Genomic DNA, 27,651 nt, shown 5'->3' with positions numbered 1-27,651 from the left:
TTTTTATTTTCATTAGTTTTTAAAACTATACCATTTGAATGGGAATACAGAGATGACTAAGCAGTTATGAGTACTTGCTGCTCATAAAATAGCTCCAGAATACATGTAGCAGCTCACAAATACCTGTAACTCCAGTTCCAAGAAACTCAACCCTGTCTTCTCTCCCCTGGAGGAGCAAATATGTGATACATATAAACTCACAATGATGCGGGCACACACACACACACACACACACACACACACCCCACACATTCACTTATAGATAAGGAAATCTTTTTTAAATTGTATCATTTTAAAATATTCATTGTTTTTTAATTTTCAGTGATCTTAGCCTTTGAGGTTTCATCATTTTCAGAAAAGACAACACACAAGTGGTTACCACACATGAACATAAACTTTCATACACATGTGTTTATCACCGTGAAACTCTCCAGTCTTTGACAGATTTCTTGGATTGGCCAGTAAAATTACCCCGGAAAGTATTTACTAGGTCTCCATATATAGAAATCTGTCTTTTACCATTTAATCTATTTTTACTACTATCCCCAGATTGAGAGTAGACTAGAAAAGGTATGTTAAGCGTTTACTTGCCTAACATTTTAAGTTACAGAAAGCATTACACATTCCTAATTATTCATTCAGTTCAAACATTTTTTAGTCTTTTACTGTCTATAACCAGTCTGTAAGTTCTTGTAAATACAGTAATATTTGTTGACTGCCAAGTGCTTTAGAGCTTTATTTAATGCTCAAAGTAGCTGCTTCAGTACGGATATTATTATATCCATCTAGCAGTTGAGGGAAAGGGACACAGGAGCTGAAGGTTGAACAATCACCAAAATTTAAAGCTAAGACTGGAACCAATGCAGTTTGGGTGAAAAGCCTATATTGTAAATGTCTAAACTATATTGACTCAAGCAAAAGCTACATAAATGTCAAATGTGAGTCAGACGTGCAATGAATCTACTCACAAGACTTTAAATTTCATATGTGGTATTACTGATAATTATAATTACTTTATATAATATATTATATAAATTTATATTGTATTCATATTAATTTATGCATACAATTTTAAAATCAGGTTTTCTGAATGTGAATACAGTGCTCTGTGGAAAAGACAAATGTGTGTGTGTGTGTGTGTGTGTGTGTGTGTGTGTGTGTGTGTGTGTATGAGAGAGAGAGAAAAGAAGGCAGATGACATAGAAGCATAAAGAAACAGACATTGGCCAAACTGTTCTCTGTCATCAGTTAAGAGTAACCTTGAAGCTCAGTGGAATAGTGATGAGGGGGACATGGTGGAGTGGAAACTGAAAATTACAAAGAAATCCTACAATTCTAATGATTTTACACAAAGTCAGAGCAAGAGATATAAAGGTGTTCTTTTAAGCAATATAAAAAGTCATTAAGCTATGAGGAAAAAATCCACAGAGAAGCCTCAGGGAAGGCATCATGAAAAACAGAAGGAGGTAGTCTATTTAGATTAAATTCAAAGCTATGAATTTTTTTAAATTGCTCTTCAACCTCACATGTCATCAAAACCCTGATTCAAGAGTTTGACAGAGGCCTCAGCACAGCGGCAAGTGGATACAGAAGTCCTCACTCTTGTTGGCTGGGATGCTTTAAAAACACAAAACAAAAATACTGTGATGTGGGGGCTATGAACTAGTACTTTTCTTTAGCCTTATCTTGCACAGTGGTTGAATTTTGTGTCATGTTAACTGAGTTAAAGGATTCCACATAGTTAGTAAGCAATGTTCTGAGCGGATCTTTACAAGTGCATCTGATAAGTCTTAGCATTTTTATTCATAGCCTAAGTAAAGCAGATCTGCTGCCAGACGGGTAGCATCATTCAATCTTCTGAGTGACCAGACAAAGAGGTAGTAAACATTAAATGGAATTTTTGACTGATGACTTGGTGTAGACAACTGATTTCTTCCTGCTCTTCAGGCTGCTGATCCCCAGGGTTCATACAAAGGCCAGAGCCTGTACTACCAGCTCTCCATGGGAGCTACATTGCTTCTTTCTATCTCTAGACTGGAACTTCTCTGCTCCTATAATCCATGAACCAGGAGTCAGTCAGTCTTCCTCTCCTCCTATTCCTTCCTCCTCCCTCTTCCTTGTCCTTTTCCCTCTCCCTCCTCCTCCCTCTTCCTCTCTTTTCCTCTCCCTTTCTCCCTCCCCCTCTCCTTCTCCCTCTGTCTCTCCCTCTCTCCCTTTCTCCTTATTTCATTCATATTTCTGTTGCCTCTCACACAGTCCAAATTCAAGGTCATAGCAAGTGGTGTTGCCTTGGACAGGATTCAGCTAAGCACTGGTCGCATCTTAAGAGCTGTGTTAAGGTATTCCCAAACTATTTTGCCAAATTCTCAAGGTAATGTGACTTTAAAATGAGTGCTATAACTGGGACAAAAATAAGCATTACCTATTCAAAACCCCCAAAACAGGGCATTTCCAAATTCCACCCTGAATATTAAAAGCACATTCAGAGAAGTAGATTCTTTGCCCCAGCTCCTGTTATTTCCAAGTACCAGAGTTGGAACAACACAGAATGTATGGCTCCGAACCTGTATCCTTCCAACCTCTCAGAGAAGCAGCTTTTTCATTGGTGATGAAAAATATATCTAAACAGTGGGATGGATGGACAAAATGTGTAGCCAGCTTGGATATCAGCATATTCTCACCCTCCAGGTATATAGACAGGAAGCCAAATTATACTCAGACTCATGAGCCAGCCATTACTGTTGAGGGTGGGTATGGAGGAGAGAACCATGACAGACATGTTGTTGGGTAGAGATTAACTCTTCAAAACACACACACACACACACACACACACACACACACGGTCACCAGAAAGCTTCCCCTACCTTTTAAGAGCTTGTGAGATGGTGGGAAAGTTGACAAGTAAACAGGCTGGAGTCTGGGCAACAGATAGAAGATATGGCTAGTGAAATCAGGGACGTTTGTCAAAGGCATTGGGTATGCCAGGATCTGAAGGCAGAGGAAGTAACAAAAGAGGTTGGAGGAAGAAGGCATGAAGAACAGCAGCCATAAAAAAAAAAAAAAGTGGAGGTTCCTCCACATACCCTGAGCCATCACAATGCATGAAGCAACCTGTCACAAAGCTACATACTGACCATTCTACTTAAGTGGATTAAATTTGTATCATGCAGTCAAGTCCATAGACACACAATATGAAGTTGCTTGCCAGAGAATGGAGAAAGGGGACTGTTGTTCAATGGGCACAGAGTTCCAACTTTGCAAAATTGGAAAGTTCTAGAAGTCAGTGGCACAGCGGTGTGAATAGAGTAAAACTGCTGAATTACAGGTTTAAAGTGGGTAAGATGTAGATTCTTTTATGTATGTTTAACACAATTCATGTTTTTATTTAAAATGAGCAACTGAAATATCAATAAAGAGATGGTTGGTGGTAAGATGGTAAGAGCCTTGCTGGTATGATTGGGTTACAGAAAAGGCGATGAGAGTGACAGCTGAGGAAGCGAATATAAATTTCCAATCCCCACCTCTCATCTTCTTCATGCTGGACATTTCCAAGCAGATCGCCTAGTTGTTGGTGGGTTCTTAATTATGTGAATTGTATTGACACTGTTTACTACAATGCACCCAGGCCTTTCTCACTGGAATGTGCGCCAAATCCTGAGAACACACGCAGTTGGAAGAAGAACCGGTAGCTAAGATTCCTGCTGCTCTCAGGAGCACTCAGCTGCTGGGGAGGGAGAGGATCAATTCTCTAAAGAACCTAGAAATCACTAGTAACTGAGAGCTGGGAGGACCACATTTTATTCAAAGCTATTAATACTACCAAACTCCACTTGAGGCCATTCTCAGTCTTTTAATTGAAGAGTCTCTTTTTGTCAGTTTACATATCATAGCCCAGAGCGTTACATAATCTCCAAAGATAATCGTGTAAATTGCATTTAATCTGATATTTCTAAAATAGCATCACTAGTGTTAGACATTTTTTTCTAATGAATCTGTCATACTAAAACACGAACAACAATAAGATTGTCAGAAAGAAATCATTAAGACTGTGAACTATTTAGACCAAAGGCTAAGCCAAGAAGTAACAGCAGAAACTTAGAACTTGGAAATATCAATCATTAACATCAAGATAACTGGAAATAGCTTAAAACGTCATATATTGCACATGCCTGAAATCCCAGCACACAGGAGATATGTGAGGCCCTGTATAAAGAATGAAAAAAGGGAAGAAAGAACAGCAGGAGGGGAGAAATGAAGGAAAGAGCAAAGGAATGAAGAAAGGAATGAAGGAAAAAATAGAAAGCCTGTACTAAAAAAAAAAAAAGAAAAAAGTATTTTTTTAAAGTCTGGATTCAAGAATTCATATTAAAGCAGAAAAGAGACTTGTCAGAATTATGTCTTCCTGGTATGAGTTCAATCAGGGCCCTCAGAAATGTCTATAGAAGGCCTACTCCTAAGTGCCTGTGATGTAATTTAACTGAAAATAGCCCCTATCGCTGTTAACGATACTCTGATATGCTTTCGGGCAAGAGCCTACCAGAGTTGTCCTCTTAGAGGTTCCACCCAGCAACAGCTTGAAACAGATACCAGACTCACAACCACCCATTGGGCAAAGCATAGGGAGTCTACTGGAAAAGAAGGAGGAAGGATAAATGGACCTAAAGGTGACCAATGTTCTATAAGAAGACCATCAGAGCCAATCAACCAGGGCCCAGAGGGGCCTATGGAGTCTGAAGCACCAACAAAGGGCATTGCATCTGGACCTAGGTCCTCTACTTATAAGTAGCCGATGGGCATCTCAGGCTTTGTGTGGGTCAACTTATTAGGGGAATGGGGATATATCTGACATGGACTATGTTGCCAGCTCTTTTGTCCCTACCAGGCCACAGGAGAGAAAGACACTCAGTCCTATGTGAATAGATGAGCTGGGGTATCTGGGGAGGGGAACGGTGATGTGGGAAGGAGGGTGAAACTGGGAGGAGAAGAGAGAGGAACCAATGACCAAGATGTAAATTGAATTAATTAATAAAATAAGTTATAATGAGACTGAAAAGTTCAACCCAAATCCACTGTAACAAATCCAATGAAGGAAGGGAAGGGACACAGACTTATGACTATGACAGGAGTAGTGATGGAGACAAGCATCCACAGTGTCCACCAAGTCACTCAAAGCTTGGGGAAACACAGTGGGTCCTGCCCTTGAACATCTAAAGTGGGCTTACCCTGGTCACAACTTGATCTCAGATTCTTGTCCTCTGAACTGTGAGACAGTGAACGTATGCACCACTAAGCCACACAAATTTGGGAACTTTGCATCTTCAGCCCTGAAAAACTACCACTGTCAAAGCTTCCTTCTCTAAGCACCAAGATGACACTCTTGGGAGCTGGGAAGATCATGTCTGAATGCTGGGAACAGGACAAGTCTAGACCAGCTGAGAGCAGAGTTGTGAGAAGTTAGGGCCACTTCGTAGCCTTGAATCATCCCCCAAAAGATCATCAATATTCCGTGGAGGATATTCCTGTAAGTTGTTCCAAAATTTCATTTCACATTTTTATTAAGATTACCTGTGTAAACCTCACCTATGTCTCATGCCCTGCCATCCTAGGACTTGGTTTTGGTTAGTATAGTCTCTTGACAGTGAAGAAATTTAAAACTTTACACCTAAGATTATAGACTATTTCTTCAAGTTTGCAATATTAATTTTGTCAGTATTCAATTGTGATGGTGCAAAATAGTGTGTGTGTGCGTGTGTGTGTGTGTGTGTGTGAGAGAGAGAGAGAGAGAGAGAGAGAGAGAGAGAGAGAGAGAGTGTGTAGGCCCAAGATTGTTGGCTGGTTGTCTTTCCTTGGTTGCTTTCAGCCTTTAGATTTCACTGAACTTGACACTCATCAGTTTAGCTAGGACGGCTGACCAATAGACTTTGGGGACTACCCTATCTCCATGCACATACCTCCCACTTTGGGGGTACAGGAATGTATTGCCACCCCTGGCTTTTTACATGGATTCCAGAGAGTTGAACTCAGACCTTCTTGTATGTATAGAAGGCAATTTCCTAATTGAACCATTTCCCCACCTCTCAAGATGACATTTAATACAAATTTTTATAGTATGCTGCAAGATTATCAACTCAAAATTATCTGAGGGTTCTGTTTTGTTTTGTTTTGTTTGTTGTGTGGTTCTGTTGTTATTTGGTTTGTAAAAAATAAAATGTGGAGTAAAAATGTGCCTGATCTGGAGGACATTATCTTTCTACTCCTCCCAAGAGAGTTTCTTCCTGAGTCCCTAAGATATTCTTTCTTTTCCCTCTCTTGAGTAAAGAACAGAACATACTTAAGAGCTTGCTTCCCTAAACCACTAAATATAACAAGGACAGTCATAAAGTAGAACAGAACAGCATTCTTTTGTTTTCCAGCTCCTGCCAAGCGCAATAGGAAAGTAGATTGTCCTGGTTCAGAGGACAAAAGCCTAACAACTGGTTTTTAGCCTCCTGAAGTGTCTGACAGCTGTTGATTCATAAGCACACACATCATATCTATGTTACTGTTGTGAGCATGAGGATGTGTTTCACCCTGGACAGACTTAAGTACTGACTAAGCCTGCATGTTGGCAAGAGTGTGATGGCTCAAACTTCATGAAGGCTGTCTGCTTCTTTCTTCTGAATAGTTCAGATATTTTTCTGTTCATCAAAAAGATGTTCTGGTTGTTCACTTATTCTTCAAATATCTGAGTCCTTGCTATAAACAGATGCTGCATCAGGCTCAATGGTAATAAGAAAATGCAAATAACTTTACTGCTCCAGAGTCCAGTTTGAGATACAGGCTGAACACCCCTTGTGAAAATGCGTGGGGCCAGGAGCATGCACACATTGAAGTTGCTCGGGGGGTTTGAACTGTGGTGTACACTTTACTACCTGAGTACCCCTGATACTCTAAGCCCTGTTCCGCAGCTGTAATGTGTCACCTCCAATGTGATGATGTGGGTGCTAACTCCTGCCTGGTATAACTGTTGTATTTCTTTTTGACTGGATCTATGCTATCCTTCTGGTCCCACAGAGTGGGACTCTGATATTTACATCTGAGAAGGCGTTAGGAGCTAGATTCTCCTTGATTTAGCTATACTCATTGGTCTCAGGTCTATTCTTTATACCCAATGTCTGTTCTCTTTTGTTGTTTATACTGTATAAAACTTAAAAAAAATAGCTTTAATACCTCCCCTCTTTGTTACTGGGTACATGCTGACACCTCCCCACCATCTCAAACCCCAGTACCCAGTGCAGACAAACCAACAGTCATCACCACAGAGGAGGATGTGGCAGCCATTTTCTGATAAAAAGTTGGACCATGGATACCCCTGGTTTGCATTCCAGGCTCTGAGATGAGAGCTATTGTAATTGGGTGTGACTGGGCTCTGTGTGAGCAGCAGTTTCTCAGAATAGTGTGAGTTTTTCCAATCTTTAATTTTTTCCTTAGTGAAAACCTAGGTTGTATTAATAGAGGCTAAGAGACCATTTCCATTTGAGTGTGGGTGAAAATGGACATGAAAGTCAGAAAAGGCACCCTTTTCTTCCCATTTACATAATTTGCTCTTAAAATTCACAAGTTTCCTGTGATTTTTTTTTACTCTAAATGTTCTAGAAATGAATTGCATGATTACTTGAATGCTCATGTGGCTCAGCGTATTTTTTGACTGGGTCATTTTATCTTACTCTACAATGACAGGAAAGCTTTGAATTAGTTGCCTTGCTCTCTTGGGTGAGCTTAATACTTAAAGGGCATAGGCTTGACTTTGCTGAAATGACCAACAGGCTCTCATTCTCTTTGGAGGCCTGAATGAGCATTTTAGTGGCTATCAGAAGGGAAGGTGTACAGATAAACACTAGGAGTGCAACACACACGTGGAGATATGCTTCTTTTATCAGAGGCAAGCAGCTGAAAGAGTGTAGAGAAAAATCATTTCATGGATTACTGTGAAAATAAAAGTCTGGTTATATAGAAGCTTGCTGAGCTGGAATGCCAACAGGAATGCCTGGTATCGCCAGCCACGAGATTGTTGCTCAGACACTGCTGTTCTTCTTCTGGATAATGGCAGGGATGGAGGCATGGTAATCCTGTCGTGTGTTGCCTGGCTATGACTAACGGTGAGAGCCTACCTAGAGCATGAACAACTGCTTGATGAATTACAAGAAATATTCTGAGACCAGTCCTGGAAATACCAAATATTATAGTTATCTCTTACCTTGGATGGTTCAGAAGGGTTCTCAGTAGCTATCATGAGAAGTGCTAAATGGATATGGAAATCCAAAGGGCTAGTAAAGTATAGGCCTAGTCAGAGCAAGAAATGATCCAGCCAGAAAAAAAAAAAAAAAAAAAGTTAGAGGAACAGCTTAATTAAAAGATGGCTCTGTCTTTAGAAGTCTTTGGCTAGAAAAGATTGCAAAGATACACTGTCCGGAGAAGCAGCGGGCATGGTTGGGGTAGAGAAAGGAAATGAAACTATATGCTATGCTATCAACCAAGTCCATACTCTTTAAACAGAATTAGACCCAGACCAGGAAGACTATGGGTACATGTGTATAGCTTCCTAGTATAATCTCTTCCCCCTACCCCTCCACCCCGGCCTCTGTTTGTAAGAGTCAGAACCATAAAGAGAAGATATGAAGCCATGAAAGAAGAGACATGTCCCTTCCCCAGTTCAAAACGATGAGTCATGCTTGTACCTGAATGAGATGTGTGCTAGGGAAAGCTGAACCAAAAACTACAGAATCTACCTGCCAAGAATGACCAACCTTTTATTTTCCCTTTACTATCATCCAGCTTCCCTTTAGTGAAGGAACGATGGTTTCATTGTTGACCTTTCCTCATTTTAACTTGCTCACTATTGGACATAGTAGGGCAAGCTGATCCCTGATTTTATTTCCCTTTACTATCATCCAGCTTTCCTGTAGTGAAGGAATGATGATTTCTTTGTTGACCTTTCCTCACACTCTAGGTTAACTTTCTCATTACTGGACATAGTAGGGCAAGCTGATCCCTGATTTTATTTCCTGTTGTTGAAGATTAAGATTTAATATTGATTTATCTTTTAGTTAAACAGTGATTATTCCTAAACCAACTGTATACTCAAATCACCACACAGAGACTAGGATTTATTTAATTAACCTAGAGCACAATTCTGGGCAATAGTTACTCCATCCTAAACCTCCAAGCCCACAGAGCTTCCTCCCATTCAGATTTCCTACTTGCCTTTTAGTCATATCTTAGGTCCGGGTCATCTCTCTTCATGGTTCCAGGTCCTCTCCTACCAATTTCTTTTCTCCAACTCCTCCCACTCACTTCTTTCTCCTCCCTTCCAGACCAGGATGTCCCACCCTATTTTCTCCATTGCTCAGTATTGGCTGGTTATTTAATTGACAATTACAGAGAACAGATGGTGGCATGTTTACCCAAATTTGAGACAGGTGATGCTTAGAATAAACATCACAATGTAGTGTCCTATTAAAACCAGAGAGTGAGTAGAGAAATCAGCATGCGAATGAACAAGGTAAATTGTATACATTCTGCAAGAACATTATTCCAACAATTTCCATTTACTATCATCCAAAGCTTTGGATGATAGTAAATGATGGTTTCATTGTTGACCTTTCCTCATATTAACTTTCTCATTACTGGACACAGAAGGGCAAGTAGATCCATGATTTTCTCATGCATGAATATTGTGTGTTCTGCTCTTAATAAAAGAATGACTTACAGTGTTTCTCAGAAATGAGAAACATACATGTTATTTTCTTCAGTGTTAGCCCTAGTTTTGTTCTGTTTTGCATAAAATATGTTAACAAATGGAGATTTGCATAGTGCATCTAATAAATCCTTTTATCAAAGGAGGAAGAGTGTAACAACTCTGCTGTGGACAGCAGGCATTCTGTGGAGGGATATTTGGAAATGTATGATTGATGCCTGAAAAGAAATTGCTTAAAGGGAAAGAGCGCTGCTGGGGTACAAACCCAGTCGGATTTAACATTCTTTGTTTATGTCTGATGACATCATCATTTATAAAATGTTATAGGAATTCTAAAGTGAAATAAATCAGGTAACTTCCTGCAGCTCAAAAAAGAAAGGAATAGAAGTTGCAAATAAGCAAAGAGGAGAGTCCAGAAATTGAGTGTGATGCTGGACGAAAGCAGACGAACAGTATGAGCTCAGTTTGTTTTAAGAGAGATTATATAGATCATAGATCAACAGAAAAATAATGATAATAGATGTTAATAGATAATAGATAGACAGATAGATAGATGATAAATTAAATAGAAAGATGATAAAGAGATATATATAGATGATAAATAGCTAAGTAACATTGATAAATAGATGATAGATTAGTCAGATGATTGATAGAAAGATAGATGGTAAATAGACAATAAATAGATGATTGTTAGGTTGATTAATACATATATAAACAGATGATAAATAGATGGACAGATAGACCGACAGACAGATAGATATAAGATGGGTGATACATAGATAATAGATATAGATGATAGACAGGTAAGTAGATAGATGAACAGATCAATGATAGATTAGATAGATAATGGTTCTCCAGTCTTACAAGATAAATGTACACATGTACATTTATGTTTATGTAAACATAAACAAAGTTAAATATAGACACATGGGTTTTATTACTCACTTGTGGTATAGTTCTCTTGAGAAAAAGAAAACCTAAGAGCAGTAAGAGAGTAGTCCTCTTTCAATAGTTTTTTTTTCTTAATTTCACTTACTCAAAGCCAACTGCTGACCAAAAGTATTAAATAAAAAAATTCCAAAATTAACAACTCGAAAGCTCTAAATTGCTTGATATCTAAGTAATATGATAAAGTCCTGCCCATTTCACTCCATTCTGCCCCATCCCACTGCAGACATGTCCACTTTATACACGATCCATTCATCAACCATTTAACAGCAAATTCAGTCTTCATTAGAACGTATAGATGGTTGAGGAACTGTAGTGCCTGTGTTCAAGTCATCCTTCCATATTTAGTCACAGCCTTAAGCGTGGGCAGGGATGCTGTCATTTAGATATCCAAAGATGAGCTTAAAGCGCTTCCTTTAACTGAAAGGGTAACATGCAGGAAGATATTTTGAGCAACACCATGTGTATCGTTTTATTATAGTGTATTATTATAATTGTTTTATTTTCAGTTAGCATTTGTCTCATTGTACATAACTTATAAATTAAACTTTTTCGTGGGTGTGTATATGTAGGAGAACACCATATATTAGGAGTAGGTTACTATCTATATTTTTCAACCTTGACTAGAGGTCTTGATACACATTTATCCTTGAATGAGAGGGGTCTGTGTATTAACAACCAAGGAGAAAAGCAAATACTAAGATCCTAGCATTTTGTGATACAAAAACTAAAAGGTGGGGGAAAATATATGGGTAAGAAAATGCATCTGAAAAGTAGGGAATACTGCTAAGTGACCCCCTAGTGCCAAAAGGAGGAATGCTTTAAACATTAAAATAAGTAAGCTAATACTGATTTATCCCTAAGGATTGACCTAAGAGTTCATGTTCCTAGTTAGACCCAGTTTCAAAAACACTGAAAGAATGAAAAAGCCGCAAGTCTATAGTTAAATAAATAAAGGGAAGAATGGCCCTGATCTTTCTCATAGGATAATTCTAAGTCAGAAGTGTGGAGAAATAGAAATAACCAAACAATAAACAGAAAGTCTACAGGAGGACACTCAAGCTGTTACTACAGACAAGACCTGCTGGTGGGTACAAAAATCGGAGCACAAAACTCTAACGAGAAGCCATATTTGCATGCCCTTAAAGAAACCCCTCTCAGACACATTTTTAAATTATTAGAGCAATATTCAAAAATGTCTGAAAATTCTTTACTGTCTCTACTTTCAAAGACAGAAAGCTAAAGTGATCTATGTCTATCTGAGTGACAGCTGGAGTTAGCAACTGGTCCTCAGCTAATGTAAGCATAAAGTAAAGGGACCTAGCAAATATCACCCTACTCAGGTGACAGCAGTTAATATCACCTCTAATCAAGCATATTGGCTTCATAGTCCTCCAATTATGTTGAGAAGGGCATACCATCTTCATAGTATTCTGCCTAAAACTTTCAGAACATCAGCATTGTCATGAGAAAATATCAGGCACCCCAAAAGTTCAGAAATCATAAGGTTTGCAGGTGACTAGGAATAGCTGATTTCATCTCTTTGGACCTGTGCCCCACAAAATATGACAATGGCACTGATTTTGAATTCTACTCCTAAGAGATATTGTAAGGATTAAATAATATTAGCATGCAAAGTGATGAGAGCAATATCCATCCCACATGTTTGCTGCCTAACCTCCAGTCGCTTCTCTGAGAAATATTCCTATAGGAATATTCCTTTTGGAAGGAGTTTTGAGACTTACGGTATAGAAGGAGCAGCTGTTGTGAGCAAATGACACCCTATAAAGTCACATGGAAAGAACTAAACGGGCGACAGAGCTAACAAAGCTAGGGCACAAAGGTCACAGCATTAGAGGATATTTGAGGTCTTGCTCAGAGAACTGGCACTTCTACCTATAAATGACAGTTCCGGGATTACTTTGAAAACCAGCAAAACACAATTATGTTTCTTTTAATTTAGGGGTTTAGATAGAGGGATTTAAAGGAGCAAGGCAAGACAGAGGCCTGTAGGGGTGGGTGCTAGGAAGCTTCATCTGGGAGTCCTAACTGCAATTATGTGACCAATGAAGTTAACGTTAAGAAAGACAAGAAGAACCATCCCAAAGGTTATGGTGAGACCAGAGCACAGATGCAGATGGCATTTGGCATCTTCTCCGATGTCAGTTTGGAATAGAAAGAAGAATCAATGAAGGCGGCATGATCAGGAAAAACTGTTCTCTTTCCATCTTTGATTTCATGTTTACAATCAGGAACCTTGACAAATATGCCAGTCACCTGAGCAAAGAGGAAGAGATGGTCAGAGAGGAGGGGAGGGGAGAGTGGTGGAGGGCATGTGTGCAGCCCTCTTTACTCAGCCCCTTTTAGATGAAATCACCTTGTAAAGGCCATAGCTACTTTGGCACACTGATAGCTTTGATTTGAATAGCACATTTCTCCTGAGTGATTCAAATTACAAGCAATATACTGTCTCACATATTTCTAAGAATTATGGTCCTCATTTTTCATTTGAGAACATTGAAATCCAAGAGTTTGGAAACTGAAGTAAAGCTCAAATCCACATTCTCTTCTTTTAGCAGTTTCTTGGATGCTCTGTCGTCTGTGTGTCCTAGTTTGTATCTTTGCTGCTGTGATAAAATGTGACCAAAGGGGAGGAAAGGGTTTATTTCATCTTACTGGTTACAGCCAACCATTGAGGGAAGACACAGTAAGTTAAAGTAAAAGCCAAAGAGGAGTGCTGAGTACTGGCTTGTTTTCCCTGGCCTGCTCAGTCACCTTTATTGTACAACCGGGGCGTGTTTCTCTGAACACTGGGCTGGAGCCTCCTGCACCAATTATCAGTTTAAAACGTTCCCCACAGACATGCCCCATCCAGCGAAGGCAATTCCTCAGATAAGATTCCCTATTTCAAGCTGTGCTGTTTCTGGGTTCATGTCAAGATAACAAAAACTATGATGCTATATATTTTATATCAAAAATAAGAGAACCAGTGTATAAATGCCTTTACACGTGCTTGTGTGAGTGCGCACTGTGTGTGTGCGTGTGTGTGTGCACACACTATAAAGACTTCACCGTGGCTCTCCCTGTTATCGGAATACTCGTCTAATCATATGTACCAAGTGTCTGGATTGCATGAAATTCTGATGGAGCTTCATCTGAAGCGACCGAACAAGCGCAGTTTTAAAGGAGCACAAGGGAAAGCGAACAGGAGCAGTCTTGACTTACCAGCAGTGCTCTAGCAGGTAGCTAGTTGCATTAATGGTTGTAATTTATAAATAGTGCGGGAACAACTTGTGCAGTCAGTGTAACAAGGTAGTCTGCTCTTGCGGAGCTCCTTTTTCATCTTACCAACCAGTAAAAGCTGCTGGAAATATTTTATACAGAGTTGCTCCAAATGACCTTCTGAAGGACGTTTAAAGCTTGCAGGATTTGAAGTTCAGTGTGAAGAGCATGAAAGTAAACATTTCAGAGATGTCATAGTAGTCAGTGCCACAGTCTTTCGTAAGTGTTCTGCTGCGCTTTTAACCGTACAAGCACAGAGCCACACTTCAGTCTCTGGACACTCAGCTCCTCCCACATACACCTCAGCTCCCCACCTCCTCACCAGCATGCTGTGTGGATAGGTAGGCGACAAATCAGAACCTCTGGGGACATACAAAAGCAAACTATCACATTTAATTAATTAGTTCACATTGTGAAGTTATTCTGAGCAATACGGGTGCCCCCTGTCATGTTTCTGGAGCTGGACAGACCGCTCAGCAGCTGAGAGCACTTGCTACTCTCACAGGAGATCCTCAGTTCAGCTCCCGGTACCCCCATGGCTCGCAATACCTGTAAATCCAACTTCAGGGAATCTGAGGCCACCTTCTGGTCTCTCATGGTGGCCACATTCATGGACACATACACAAGGTGCACATTAATAAAAAATGAAATCAACATTAATTTTAAAACTTGCCACATGCAACTAATTAGTTTCCATTTTAAAATTATTGTGCACATTCTTAGGTAACAGCTGTCATACAGAGTTGTAGTCAGAGACCAACAAAGAAATGAGCCCTCCAACTTAATATGGATGGCTTGAATTCATGCACCAATGTAATAAAAATCCAAATTTGACCTTGGGAGTATTGTATGTCTTAAAGATTTTGTATAAGTAAGGGAATTTGCAGAAAATATTTTAGGTTAGCATTTGTGATGTGTACAGATTGCTGCCTTGTGGGTTTGTATTCATTGCTCTTTGCTTTTAGCAACAGTAAAAGCTCCTCACTGTGGGCGCTCCTTACTATGCTGAACAGGGAAAGAGGAGCAGTCCTCACATTTACATGGAGTATTTATGATAACACATGGTATCAAAGCCTAATGTGTCTGTCTGTTACTACACCTACACCATCTGTTTTAACCCAAAACCATTAGTTTGGGTTGTAAACATTTGTAAAAAATTGCTTAGAGAAGCCCCCTTTAAAATGATGATGTATGGTTCATAACGATTCTGCATTCTGAACTGCTGTCAGAATAGATGCAAGCCAGACACCACTACCACCAGGTGAAGACACACAGAGAATCCAACCCCTATTTACTCGTGTAAGAGCGGGGCTTCTCTTCATTCCTGTGTAGACACAGTGCGGTTGTTCGTCATATCCTCGACTGCCAACAGTTACTCTTCAGTTGCACTAACTGACACGTCTGTGCACACACAGCCCCCGTCGAGCAAGGACTTGACTTGAAAATGAGAAAATTTTTTAAATTTTTTATTTAACTTTTATTAGTTATACTTTGTTCATTTTGTGTCCCCCCATATATTTTACAAGTCTAGATATTTTCTAAATTATTTTCTTTTAAAACAAATCACACCAAAAATTTACAACAAACATTAATGCAGCCCTCCAGCTCAGCTATTTGTCACAGCATTCTCAAAGGAAATTTGGTAGAACGGTGTTTGAATATCTCAGCGGAAGAAAGCAGAGGCTGAACCGAGGAAGATGGAAGTGATGAGGTGAAGTGGGGTGTGTGTCACGCAGAGCAATTATGCCTGAGCTCTCTGGAGAGGACTGGAAAGCAAAGACTTTCAGCCGCCCTGTGATAGCAATGATATCTCAGGGACACAGATGCTGGCTGCAGAAGAGCACCAGCTTAGAATTATATACTTTTTTAAAGCTCAAGGTTTGAACTGTATTTCTTTTTTTGATTGTAATGTTTCTTTGCAAATGCACTTTTTTTTTCTCGTGCCGCGTGAGCCTGTCACACAGCAGTCATCTGATCTGTGGGGTGCAGGCAGACTCATGTTCAGTTGAAGCCACTATCAACTCCCTCCTGTGCGCCATTCTTCACATGAGGCCCTTCAACATAAAGAGGAAACCTCGGCGTCCTCCACACTGCGTCTTCCCCACAAGACTTCACATCTTCTACATTTTAATGGACATTTACAATTATAATTACTTTATTTTAAAATCTTTGCTTTAGAGGGGGGAGAGTGTAATGATCTTAAATTCATATCTAGTTTTTTTAATTGATATTAGCCATTCATCTATATCAAAGCACACTTGCTTTTAGAAAATATGTGTGGGAAAGAGAGAATAAGAAGTTAGGATGAGGTGGAATATCACTTCACCGAATTTTAAGCAACTTTCTGAACGGTTTCAAAGCACCATGAAGTACTTTTAGCTGATGTCCATGATCTTCATCTTGCCAACCCCCAGCATGCTCTACCCCCAGCAGCAAAGCAGCTCCATTTCCCATTTTGTTCCTTTTCCTTTCTTCTCTTTTTCAAAAATTTATTCACTTTACATCATAGCCTCCTCCCCTTTCCCCAGTCTCCCTCCTCAGAAAAAGGGGAGCCCCCAAGCCCACCCCAGTCACATCAGTGACTTTCACTGAGGCCTGACAATGCAGTCCCGCCAGAGGGAAGTGACCAAAAAGCAACAGAATCCATGTCAGAGACAGTCCCCACCCCCTTACTAGAGGACCCACACGAAGACTAAGATGCCCATTGGCCATGTCTCTGTAGGGGGCCTAGGTCCAGTCTATGCATGGTCCTTCGTTGGTGCTTCAGTCTCCATGTTCTCCCCCACCCCACCCAGGTTAGTTATCTCTGTTGGTCTTCTTGTGGAGGTTTTGTCCCTTCAGGGCCCTTCTAGCTTTTCCCCAACTCTTCTACAAGACTGCCTGAGCTCCACCTAATGTTTGACTGTGGATCTCTGCAACTGTTTTGATCTGCTGCTTGGTGGAGCCTCTCAGAGGACAGTTATGCTAGGCACCTGTCTGCAAGCATAGCAGAGTATCATTAATAGCATCAAGGGTTGGCTCTCTCTCACAGGATGGGTCTTGGATTGGATCAGACATTGGTTGAACATTCCCTCAATCTCTTTTCTAACTTTATTCCTATACATTTTGTCTGCAAGGTAAATTTTGGGTCCAAGGTTTGTGGGCTGGTGTTCCCTTCCCTTCACTAGAAGTCCTGTCTGGATAGGAGCTGGCCTCTTCAGTCTCCATGACCCCTGCTACTAGGAATCTTAGCTAGAGTCACCCCCATATTCTCCCAGGAGCCTACCCTGTTGTAGATTTCCAGCTTGTTTCAGTGATGCCCTCACCCTTGGTTTCTCTTCTCTCTCCAAGTCCTCTGTCCTCAAGTCCATGCTCTCCTCACATCTGATCACCACCCCATTTTCCTCTGCACTCTTTCCTACACTGTTCCCTTTCTTCATCCACTTCTGCTGTCTATTCTATTTCCCCTTCTGAGTGACATCCAAACATCCTCCCTCGGATACTCCTTGTTACTTAGCTTCCCTGGGTCTGTGAATTTGTAGTTTGCTTTTCCTGTAGTATATGGCTAATATCTGTGAGTACATACCATGTGTGTCTTTCTGGGTCTGGATTGCCTCACTCAGGATATTTTCTAATTCCATTTATTTGCCTGAAATATTCATGATTTCCTTGTTTTAGTAGCTGAACAGCATTTCATTGTATAAATGTACCGCTTTTTAAAAACATTTGTGTCTTAGTCAAGCTTATGGACTGAGAAAGGCAAAATGGCTAAGGTTGTGAATGATGAAATAGAAGTTATGTGATTTTGTTCACATGTATCATCTCTCCACTTTCAAGCTTCTTACTGGGTGAAATAAGCATAGAATGAGACTATTTGCTGATGTTTTGCAAACTGAAAAGATCAAGACAATTGTACCTTAGAAACCACTAAATTCACACCTGCCCCACCATTGTTTTCTGCCTGCCCCTAGAGCACTGACCTCACTGACAGTCGTCAGTATAGATGAACATGACAAAAAATGTTGTCTGTTTGTTGACCTTACAACCTCGTCTTCCAGTCTGTGTTCTTTTGTTATGTCTGGCTTCCTGCCCTTGATGCTGCATTATAAAGGTTAACTACACTTTATATTAGGCTGCACCTCACTCGTTCCCAGTGTTTAAATAGACCATGACTTGTTTTCCCCTTCTGTTGATGGACATTTGGGTGGTTTACGGTCAGGACTCACAAGTGTCATTGCCATATACATGAGGGCAGGGCTGTGGTATTCACACCCCTTCCAGAACAGACCCACAGAGGCATATAGGAAAAGAAGGATCTCAGGGGAACTTCTGTTTCTGCTCAGAGGACTCAATTCACTGCCCCTGTGCAAGCAGCGACTTCCCTTGCTCTCTTCTGACCCTTCTGTATGCCTGAGCAGCCATGGCTCTCGCCTTTCAAAAGGATGATATGCAGACCACAGAAAGCCTTCTGAGTCATTTGAAGAGCTTTGTGTTGTTCTTTGTCATTTTTGTGGCTCAGTGACCAACTCCTGCTGAGCTTCAATTTGTTTCCAACCATATTCTATTTCCACTCTCTGGGAGGTGCTAGGAAAGAAAAATTTTTTGCTTTACAGAAACTTTTCAGTTTCATGAGGTCCCAGTTATTAATTGTTGCTCTTAGAGCCTGTGCTGTTGTTGTTCTGTTCAGAAAGTTGTCTCCTGTGCCAGTGGTTTCTAGGCTCTTCCCACTTTTTATTCTAACCGGTTTAGTGTGTCTGGTTTTATTTTGAGGTCTTCGAACAACTTGGACTTTAGTTTTGTGTGGGTGATAAATGTGGATCTATTTTCATTTTTCTGCATGTAGACATCCAGTTGGACCAGCACCATTTGTTGAAGATGCTGTCTTTTTTCTATTGAATGGTTTTGGCTTCTTTGTCAAAAATCAAGTATTCATAGGTGTGTGGGTTCATTTCCGGGTCTTCTATTTGGTTCCATTGATCCATCATTCTGTTTCTATGCCAATACCATGCAGTTTTTATTACTATTGCTCTGTAGTACAGCTTGAGATCAGTGATGGAGATACCTCCAGATGATCTGTTGTTGTACAGGATAGTTTTGGAAATTCTGGGTTTTTTGTTTTTCCATATGAAGTTGAGAATTTTTCTTTCAAGGTCTGTAAAGAATTGTGTTGGTGTTTTGATGGGAACTGCATTGACTCTGTAGATTGCTTTTGGCTAAAATCTGTACACGTAAAGAAGCTAAACAAGAAGGAGGACCTGGAGTAAGATGATCAATCCTCACTTAGAAAGACAAATGGAATGGACATTGGAAGTAGGAGAAAACAAGTCAGGCCAGAAGCCTACCACAGAGGGCCTCTGAAAGACTCTACCTAGCAGTGTATCAAAGCAGAAGCTGAGATTCATAACCAAACATTCAGCAGAGTGCAGGAAATCGTATAAAAGAAGGGGGAGTTAGTAAGACCTGGAGATGACAGGAACTCCACAAGGACAAAATATATCTGGGCACAGGGGTCTTTTCTGAGACTGTTTCTCTAACCAAGGACCATGCATGGATATAACCTAGAACCCCTGCTCAGATGTAGCCCATGGCAGCTCAGTATCCAAGTGGGTACCCTAGTAAGGGGAACAGGGACTGTCTCTGGCATGAACTCAGTGGCTGGCTCTTTGACTGCCCCCCCTCCACTGAGGGAGGAGCAGCCTTGCTAGGCCACAAAGGAGGACATTGCAGCCAGTCCTGAAGAGACCTGATGAGTCCACACCTAGCAGTGGACTTAGAGAGGGACAAGGAGAGATGAGGGAGGGAGGGTGGGATTGGAAGGGAATGAGGGAAAGGGCTACAGCTAGGATACAAGGTAAATAACCTGTAATTAATATAAAAATAAAAATTTAATGAAAGAAAGAAAAAGCAAGAAAACAGGAAGGAAGGAAGGAAGGAAGGAAGGAAGGAAGGAAGGAAGGAAGGAAGGAAGGAAGTTAGGAAGGAAGGAAGGAAGGGTGGAAGGAAGGAAGGAAGGAAGGAAGGAAGGAAGGAAGGAAGGAAGGAAGGAATTTTAAAAGTGGAAGCTTGCCCATAAAGAGCCTAAGTACTCTTGGGAATATTAATGTCCCTGTTGCAAATTAGAATTCCACCAGATCCATTTTTAAAATATGCAAGAAAGGAGGTCTACTGTATTGATCACCGTATTCCATGGCTTGATTAGCTCTAATTTGCCATATTGCCATCATGCCCCTGACAAAACATAGTCCAAACATTCATCAGCTTCTCAGTGACAAACATCAAGATCAATTAAATGCAGCAAGAGTCTTAACTTTATTCTGTTCTGCAAATGGAGGGTTCCTATACTCTACACCAAAAAAGTTAAGCTGCCCAATTAACAAATAGATACTATCTACAACTCTGTCCACTCTACCAGGCTTTCTTTTGCTTCTACATTGTTTGTGACAGCATTTCTGTCTGCCACTCACTTAGTGCCATTTATTCAGTAGCAATTTTCTTAGATGACTTCATGTTAACCACTGTGCCAGGACACAGTTAGGATGAATCCACCAGCTTTCTGGCCCACTCATACTCTTGGGGAAAGAGCTTGCTGTGATTTATGTGAGAGAAAACTACTTGAAATGATGATGTGTACGGTAAGCTTAACAGTGCCTCCCCAAGCCAATTGAACTTCAGAACGAGACTTGGAAATCAGGCCTCCTCGTTCTGGATGAGGTTGGGTCTTGACTCTGATGTTTACATTCCTTATGAAGAATAAGGAGAGAGATTTGGGGAAAGGCTCTGGGAAGAAGACATAGGGCACTGGATTGAGATGGAGGAGTGAGACACAAACCTACAGAGAATCACAGGACATTAGAAAGTGGTAAGGGTGAGTCTTCCTTGAAGCCCTCAAAGAGCACAGAGCTCAGGAAAAGCCTTGATTCAGAAATTACTTCATTGATGCTGGAGGGGTTGGTAGCTTCGGATGCACAGGGCTACCAATATTTTGATACCTGCTTCAGCAGCCTAGAAAACTATTAAAATCTGTGTTGGGTTAACACAAGGGAACAAGGATTCTCACTGCTTTGACCCATGTGAACAGCGACATTCTATAACCCAGTTCAATGTGCTGTGAGCTCCTAAGCAGAACACTGGTGGTCAGAAAACGATCCTCTCAAGAATCACGTGAGAAGCTAAAACCCCAAGAACAAGAAGCTCATGATGTTCAAGAAAGAAGGGGGAGCAACAGAGGGCACAGCAGAAGGGGGGGCACGCGCTTGGGAGGCTCTAAAAGAAGTCGTTATTTGGACACCTGGAAAACTAAAATGACAGAGGTAGAGAGGAGGGAAATGAGGCTGTGAGTCCAAATGGAAGCTTTTGATCATTTTTCTTTTAAAAGCATCGGAGTAACAAGAGAAAGGTTTTAAGGCAAAAACTGATATTCTGTAATTACAGAATGGACAGACAGGTGATAAGAAGCTAACTTATCACCTATCTGTCTTCTCTATGTGGTAGAGAACTATAACAGGACTTGCGAAACCTCGGTCAATGAGGTCCTTGTGTAGGTGAAAGGGTTTCAGGAAGGTCTTAGGATTTTCATTTTGATGAGATGTTCTGACTAACAAACTCTTTGCCCTTGTGTCTTACCCTGGCAGAATACACGGTCAGTCCACACAGGTTAGACCCTCAGCAGTAGCAACCGGAGTCATGTGCAGCCATTCTGCTGCCTACGAGGTCTTTCAAAGTGATTCCCACGCACTCCGGTCATATCTCTTCCATAGTAGTGATTATCTTTTATGGGTAATTGTTTATTCAGCTATCTTGTGGGTTATGATGTGAGCTGGGAGAGGGAGAATGCAGGCACCCTTTATTTTTATAGCCTCAGGATTTTGCACAAAATCTGGCTTGTTGGGTTGGTTCAAGAAGTGACAGCACAACTATCTAAACAAATGAGTCAGCAAACACAACTGAGCAAGCACCTATCCACGCTATCAATCTTATCAGTCTTTGGCCTGCTATCATTGATTGCCTTACTGTCTAGTCTGCCTTAATAAGTCAGCAGCTTTTTCTTTCTCTGTAGACCTGATTTACCTCTGGCAAATTTTCACCAACAGTATATCAGTGACATGTTAGAAAAATCATAAGATTTTATTTATGTACAGTCTCTTTTCTGATTATTCTCATATCCTGGTGATGCATGCTATTTTTTGTGGTCCTGAGTGCTAGGACTTTACCATCGTCATCATCATCAACAACCATCATATCATATACATGTCTTCTGCATACATTGCCGTGCTGAAGGAGAGAAAACAGCAGTAGCCCCTCCCCAAATAGGATTATAGCCCAAGATTGAAGGCTTCCCACCAAATCGAGTAGATTCTGCATAGCAAAGCAATCCATACATGTTTCACAGAATTAAATAATCAAATATAGTTAAAGATAAGAAAACTAGGGTTGAGGACCCCTGACCTTGCTACCCCTCCAGAAAGATGGAGAACTGAACCACTGATTATTGGAACTGAGGTCTGGCATCGCCCTCAAGTGCCTCACTTCCATTCCTTCTGACCAAGTTATAGCTGCACATGTCAGTAAAAGGTATCTCGTCCATCCCTTTTAATTATCAAGGATTTCTGGAATTCTGCTTCTAACTTCCTGATCTAAACTATGCGGTTTTAAAGTGAAAGCACATTTAAGCAGCCATCAGCAAGTGGCTTTGATGCCCTCTTAAACCACCATGAATTAGTAGGACTACTGTTACAGTCTGGAGAGGCATAGAAAATAGGGAAGATATTAACTGATATTGACATAGTGGCCCTCTTAAGAGGCAAAGAGAGGTGAGGAGAAATGAAAAACAACAAACAAAAATAACAGCACCACCAACAACAAAAACACCACTGGAAGGAGGAAAAGGGGATAAGAAAGCACAGACTGAATACTAGCAAAGATTGAATTTTAGTTCCATATTGGCTCCAGGTAAACCTCATTTGTGCAAATATAAATACATCCCCTTCAGTTACCTAAGCAGATAAGTAAGTCCCTGCTACTTCTGCCATGTGTGTGTATAAAATAAAGGTGAATGTTTAATCATGAATAAAAAGCAAAAGATAACATACGGGAGCAAAGTAAAGTTGTCTTTGCAAGTACAATAACAAAACCTTCCTCTGATTTCTTTCCCACTTCTTTTCTTATTTTTTAAATTTTTTTCTTTATTATTAATATTTAATAAAATTTATTCACTTTGTATCCCGGCTGTTGGCCCCTCTTCTCCTCCCAGTCCCACCCTTTCTCCCTCTTTCCCCCATATGTCCCTCCTCTAGTCCACTGATAGGGGACATTCTCCTCCCTACTATCGTACCCTAGCCTGTCAGGTCTCATCAGGACTGGCTGGATCCTCTTTTTCTGTGGCCTAGTTAGACCACCTCACCAGAGGAAGGTGATCAAAGCCCCAGCCACTGAGTCCATGTAGAAACAGCCCCTGCTCCTCTTACTAGGGAACCCACATTGAGACTGAGTGCCAATGGGCTATATACTAAAATCTATAGTCACAAAGAAGCTAAACAACAAGGAGGACTCTAGGGAAGATGCTTAATCCTCATTCAGAAGGTGTAAGCAGGATAGACATCAGAAGTAGGAGAAGACAGGGAACAGGACAGGAGCCTTCCACAGAGGGCCCCTGAATGACTCTATCCAGTAGGGTATCAACGTAGATGCTGAGACTCATAGCCAAACTTTGGGCAGAGTGCAGGGAATCTTGTGAAAGAAGGGGGAGATGAAAGACCTGGAGGGGAACTCCACAAGGAGATCAACAGAGCCAAAAATCCTGGGGTCAGGGAGTCTTGCAGAAACTGATGAGTCAAGGACCATGCATGGAGAGGACCTAGATCTCCTGCTCAGATGTAGTCCTCTGAATTTTTTTTTTTTAACTGGTTTAGTTTTCTGTAAACTTCTGTCCTTCCCAGGAACTCAGTTTTAGGACTTGGAAGGACAGACTACTGTGTCATGTGCTTGGTGGGTCTTTTCTGCCATCTACAGGTTGTATTTGTAATTACAGGTTATTCCCTCAAGTCTGAAACTACTCATTTCAATGGGATCCTCTTTTTTCCTTTTCTTTTCTTTTTCTTTTTTCTCCCCTTTAGTTAAAGCAAAGTGAAGCAAATGCGGACACCAAAGAAAAGCTCCCTTTGCGCTTGAGAATCTTTGAAAAATTCCCAAACAGACCACAAATGGTGAAAATCTCTAAACTTCCTTCAGACTTTACAGTTCCTAAGATCAGGTATCAAATTGTTTCTTTGATTGCATTTCTCTGTTATGGGTTCAGGAATAGCTGCCCACTGACCGTGTGAACACCAGACTCAGACTGATGGAAATTTACTGAACACTGAACAAAAACTAACCAGTCAGGGCCACAGCCTGGACTCGGGAACCAGACTGTGACAGTGGTCTGTTTCTAAGACAGGTTTTTTATAGGAGAAACCATAACCAGGTAACCGGTGTAGGAAGGTGAGGTGAGGGTGGGGCAGCATTACCTCATAGTGAACAGCTAAACATAACGATTTTGTTCCAAGACTCTTGTAGCTAGACAAAGCACTTCAAGCTGATTGGCTGGGATCTAGGGTAAGGGAGCTCTTGAGGGCTTTCCACCTTTCTGGGAGTGAGGAACATAGCATGTAGCAGTCTTAACTCTAACAGAACACACAGTTATCTTTAACTCAAGCAGAACATGCCTTTATCATCTGTTGTTCTATGCTAAGCAGCAAGTATTGAACTACTGAATTTTATCCTGGTCTCAGGCACATAGGGCCTGGGAACTTGAACTTAAGTCACCTTATAATCAAAATGGAGACTTAGAGGCAAAATGGCTTCTGCTGTGCTGAAGGCGCCCCAGGTGCTAACAGAGAAGCTACAGTTATGCCAAGAACTGAAGTAGGTCTCCACAGAGGGGCTATAGAGTCTAAGCAGGTTACATCAATCTCTACTACCTGGCTGACCATCTTAGGCCTCCCTCAGCCTTTTTTTCAGACTGGTCTGCGGGTGGCTTTGGGATCTTGTTCTCCCTGCCTTTGTGGTACACAACCTTTGAGTCCCCTCAGAGAAGAGGCAGGTGAGGCACAGGCTTGTGTCTGGTCTCCCTCTTGGGTTAGACCTCCCAGGCATAAACAGGATGGCCTGTGCTCAGAGTGTGAAAGCTGGTAGACTAAGGTCTGAGCAGGCACCTGGGGCACCCAGCTCTGGGAGATGTCTGTGCGATAGCAGTCTTTGCATGTATGGCCATCTGGTCACAGTGTAATCTGCCTCCCACTGGGTAAAGCATAGCATTTACACCCACACTGATTCAGTTTGTACTCCCTGCTAAACAAACACATACAGAGAAGGTGGTTAGGACTGCCTGCTCTTAATTATGAAAGGAAAGTCTCCCAATGATAACTCAAAAAGCTTCAAGTACAATCAAAATAATATAAATTTTTCTATTTTTATTTTCTTATTTATCTTTAAATATCTTGGTGAGGGATTATGAAAGTGTGCGATTAGGTACAGTGTCAAAACACGTTAAATTCAATAGAAAAAGACAGTCATGTCACTTAGTGCCGGGAGAATGTTCAAGGCAATGACTCTTCAGAATCTTCAGCATTCTGTCAACATGAGAAACTTACTGAGGTAGATTATGGTGGGTGATACCTCACTGGTGGAACAGGGCAAATGGGAACACCATTTACATGCAGCCTGTTGGTGACTGAAGTGTCTCTATGAAGCACATGACAGCATTTGTATTTCGAATTAGCTTAACTGACTTTGCTTAGTTGCATTAATGTTATTTAAATTTTTCACCATGTTTTGGAGATCAGATGAAGTCTTTTCCTTTTGAGTCTTTAAATGTAAAATTGTCTCTCAAAGACTTTCATGATGAATAGAAGCTTGAAAAGATGAATTAATTCTTTCAAGTAGTAGGGGAAATAAAGCCTCTCATTACCATGGTAGGGTTCAAATCACACCATCAATTATTGGATACCCTTGCTTTTAAGCTATTTCAGGGACATTATGTTTTAAAACAGAAGTTTGCAAGGATTCGGGAAGCTTTTTCTAAGTTCAATATTTTGGTAATTAAATCTAACCACTGCCCTTGGTATGACACATCGTCTTTTTTGTGATCTTCTGCAATGCTTCCTGATCTCTGTGGAATGCCACCTCCGGCTCCATTTCCTGAATAACGCCTGATGTGTGTATGTCACTTACAAAGGGAAAGCTTCATGAAACAGTTCATTGACCGCCAGCAACAGGACACCTGCTGTCTCTTCAGAATCCTCCCTTCCACCTCTTCCTCATCATGTGATAATCCCAAGCGGCCCACAGCTGAAGACAACAAATACATTGATCAAAAAGTAAGACCCACTGTCTCCATTACCAAATTTCCCTAAAGCATGTGTTAGAGAAGAAAACATGGAATATCTATTTGGGATCCTCAGTTCCTAGGACTCCAGAGAATAAAAAAGAAAATTGTTTTACTTGCAATTGCTGAATAGATATGTTCATACATAAATGCCAACTGTCTTAGGTGCAGGCTCTCCTGTTCCACCTCTACCCAGCAGAGCTGGTATCTATTATGTCCTCTGGCTTAGTCATTTTGCCCTAGGTTATGACAATAACTATTACCTTTGCGGTGTGTCTCTTCACTTTAAAGAATTTTCACCATTTTTTTTTTCTCCTCATCATCTATAGATCTCATTCCTTACTCTTGTAGAACCTAGGGTTGTAGAGAACACTCCAGTGCCAACATCTTTTTCATTTATTTTTGTCAGTTGAAAATAAATAGGCTTGTGTCTGGCTGGCTGGATTTCATTTTCTTTGGGGAAGCCTGTAAGATGTCTGCATTCTTGGAGCTCAAAAACTTTATCAGTATGTACTTTCTCTGTCCTTTCTCATCGGAATTGCACAAACTGGTGAAGGAGCTGTTTGCAGAACAAGAGACTTGCACAGGGAACATTTCCACCTATTGCTTATTTAAGAATGACATATCCATTTTAAGACTGCCTTTTTGCCTCTCAATTAGTGTCTCTACTTTTGTCCTATGTGTTAACATTTTTGTGTGTGCCCCCCCCCCATTTAATCTTCCTGGTCATAGATTGACTTTAAATGATGCCATTTGTGGCTTTTACTTGTGCAGTGAAAAAACAGGCCATGTGTGTAGTGCCTCTATCTTCTTTTAGTTTTTTCCTGGTTTTGTTTGTTTGAACTAAAAGCCTGTGGTATCTCTACTTCCCAGTCAATACCATAAACGGGTAAGGAAACAGGAGCCCAAGCGGACACAGGGAAAATCTATGGAAAGACTATAACATATGCCAGGCCAATTTGAAGTCACATTTTGCATTTCTAGAAAGCTGTTTGGCATTGTCTCAGTGTATTAAATTTGTTTCCTTATATTTCCAAACTTGACTATAAGCCAGAGGTGCAGTGGCTTTTCCATACCTGGCTATCCTGGGGTTGTGGCTAATTGCCTCCAGGGGAAAGACTAAAAAGCTGATGTCCCCAAAGTGACCAGTGTGGCAAAACCAGGACACACTTTCCAATCATTTTTCCCACAGAAAATTGCAAATAAACCTCTTCTTTAAAAGAGAATATAAAATTCTCACAATTCCTGAATGGGATACCCGTCATTTGACAAGGAAAGGAATACAAAAATGCTTGGCAGGTTGGAGGGAGAGCAGATGGGAACTTCTGCTACCCCGAGCCACTCC

General features: G+C 40.8%; 1 protein-coding gene across 1 annotated transcript in view; it reads left to right on the top strand.

Moving 5' to 3' along the window:
• Positions 1 to 27,651, top strand: part of Nalcn (sodium leak channel, non-selective) — a 273,950-nt gene that overhangs the window by 155,366 nt on the left and 90,933 nt on the right. The window contains exons 18-19 of the mRNA XM_055609597.1: positions 24,058 to 24,194; positions 26,157 to 26,298. Coding sequence (XP_055465572.1) covers positions 24,058 to 24,194; positions 26,157 to 26,298 — 279 coding nt within the window. The remainder of the gene's footprint in view (positions 1 to 24,057; positions 24,195 to 26,156; positions 26,299 to 27,651) is intronic.

This window comes from Psammomys obesus, unplaced genomic scaffold, assembly GCF_907164565.1.
Source record: "Psammomys obesus unplaced genomic scaffold, mPsaObe1.curated_primary_1811, whole genome shotgun sequence".
NCBI lineage: Eukaryota > Metazoa > Chordata > Mammalia > Rodentia > Muridae > Psammomys > Psammomys obesus.
This window is presented reverse-complemented; position numbering and strand designations above follow the sequence as displayed.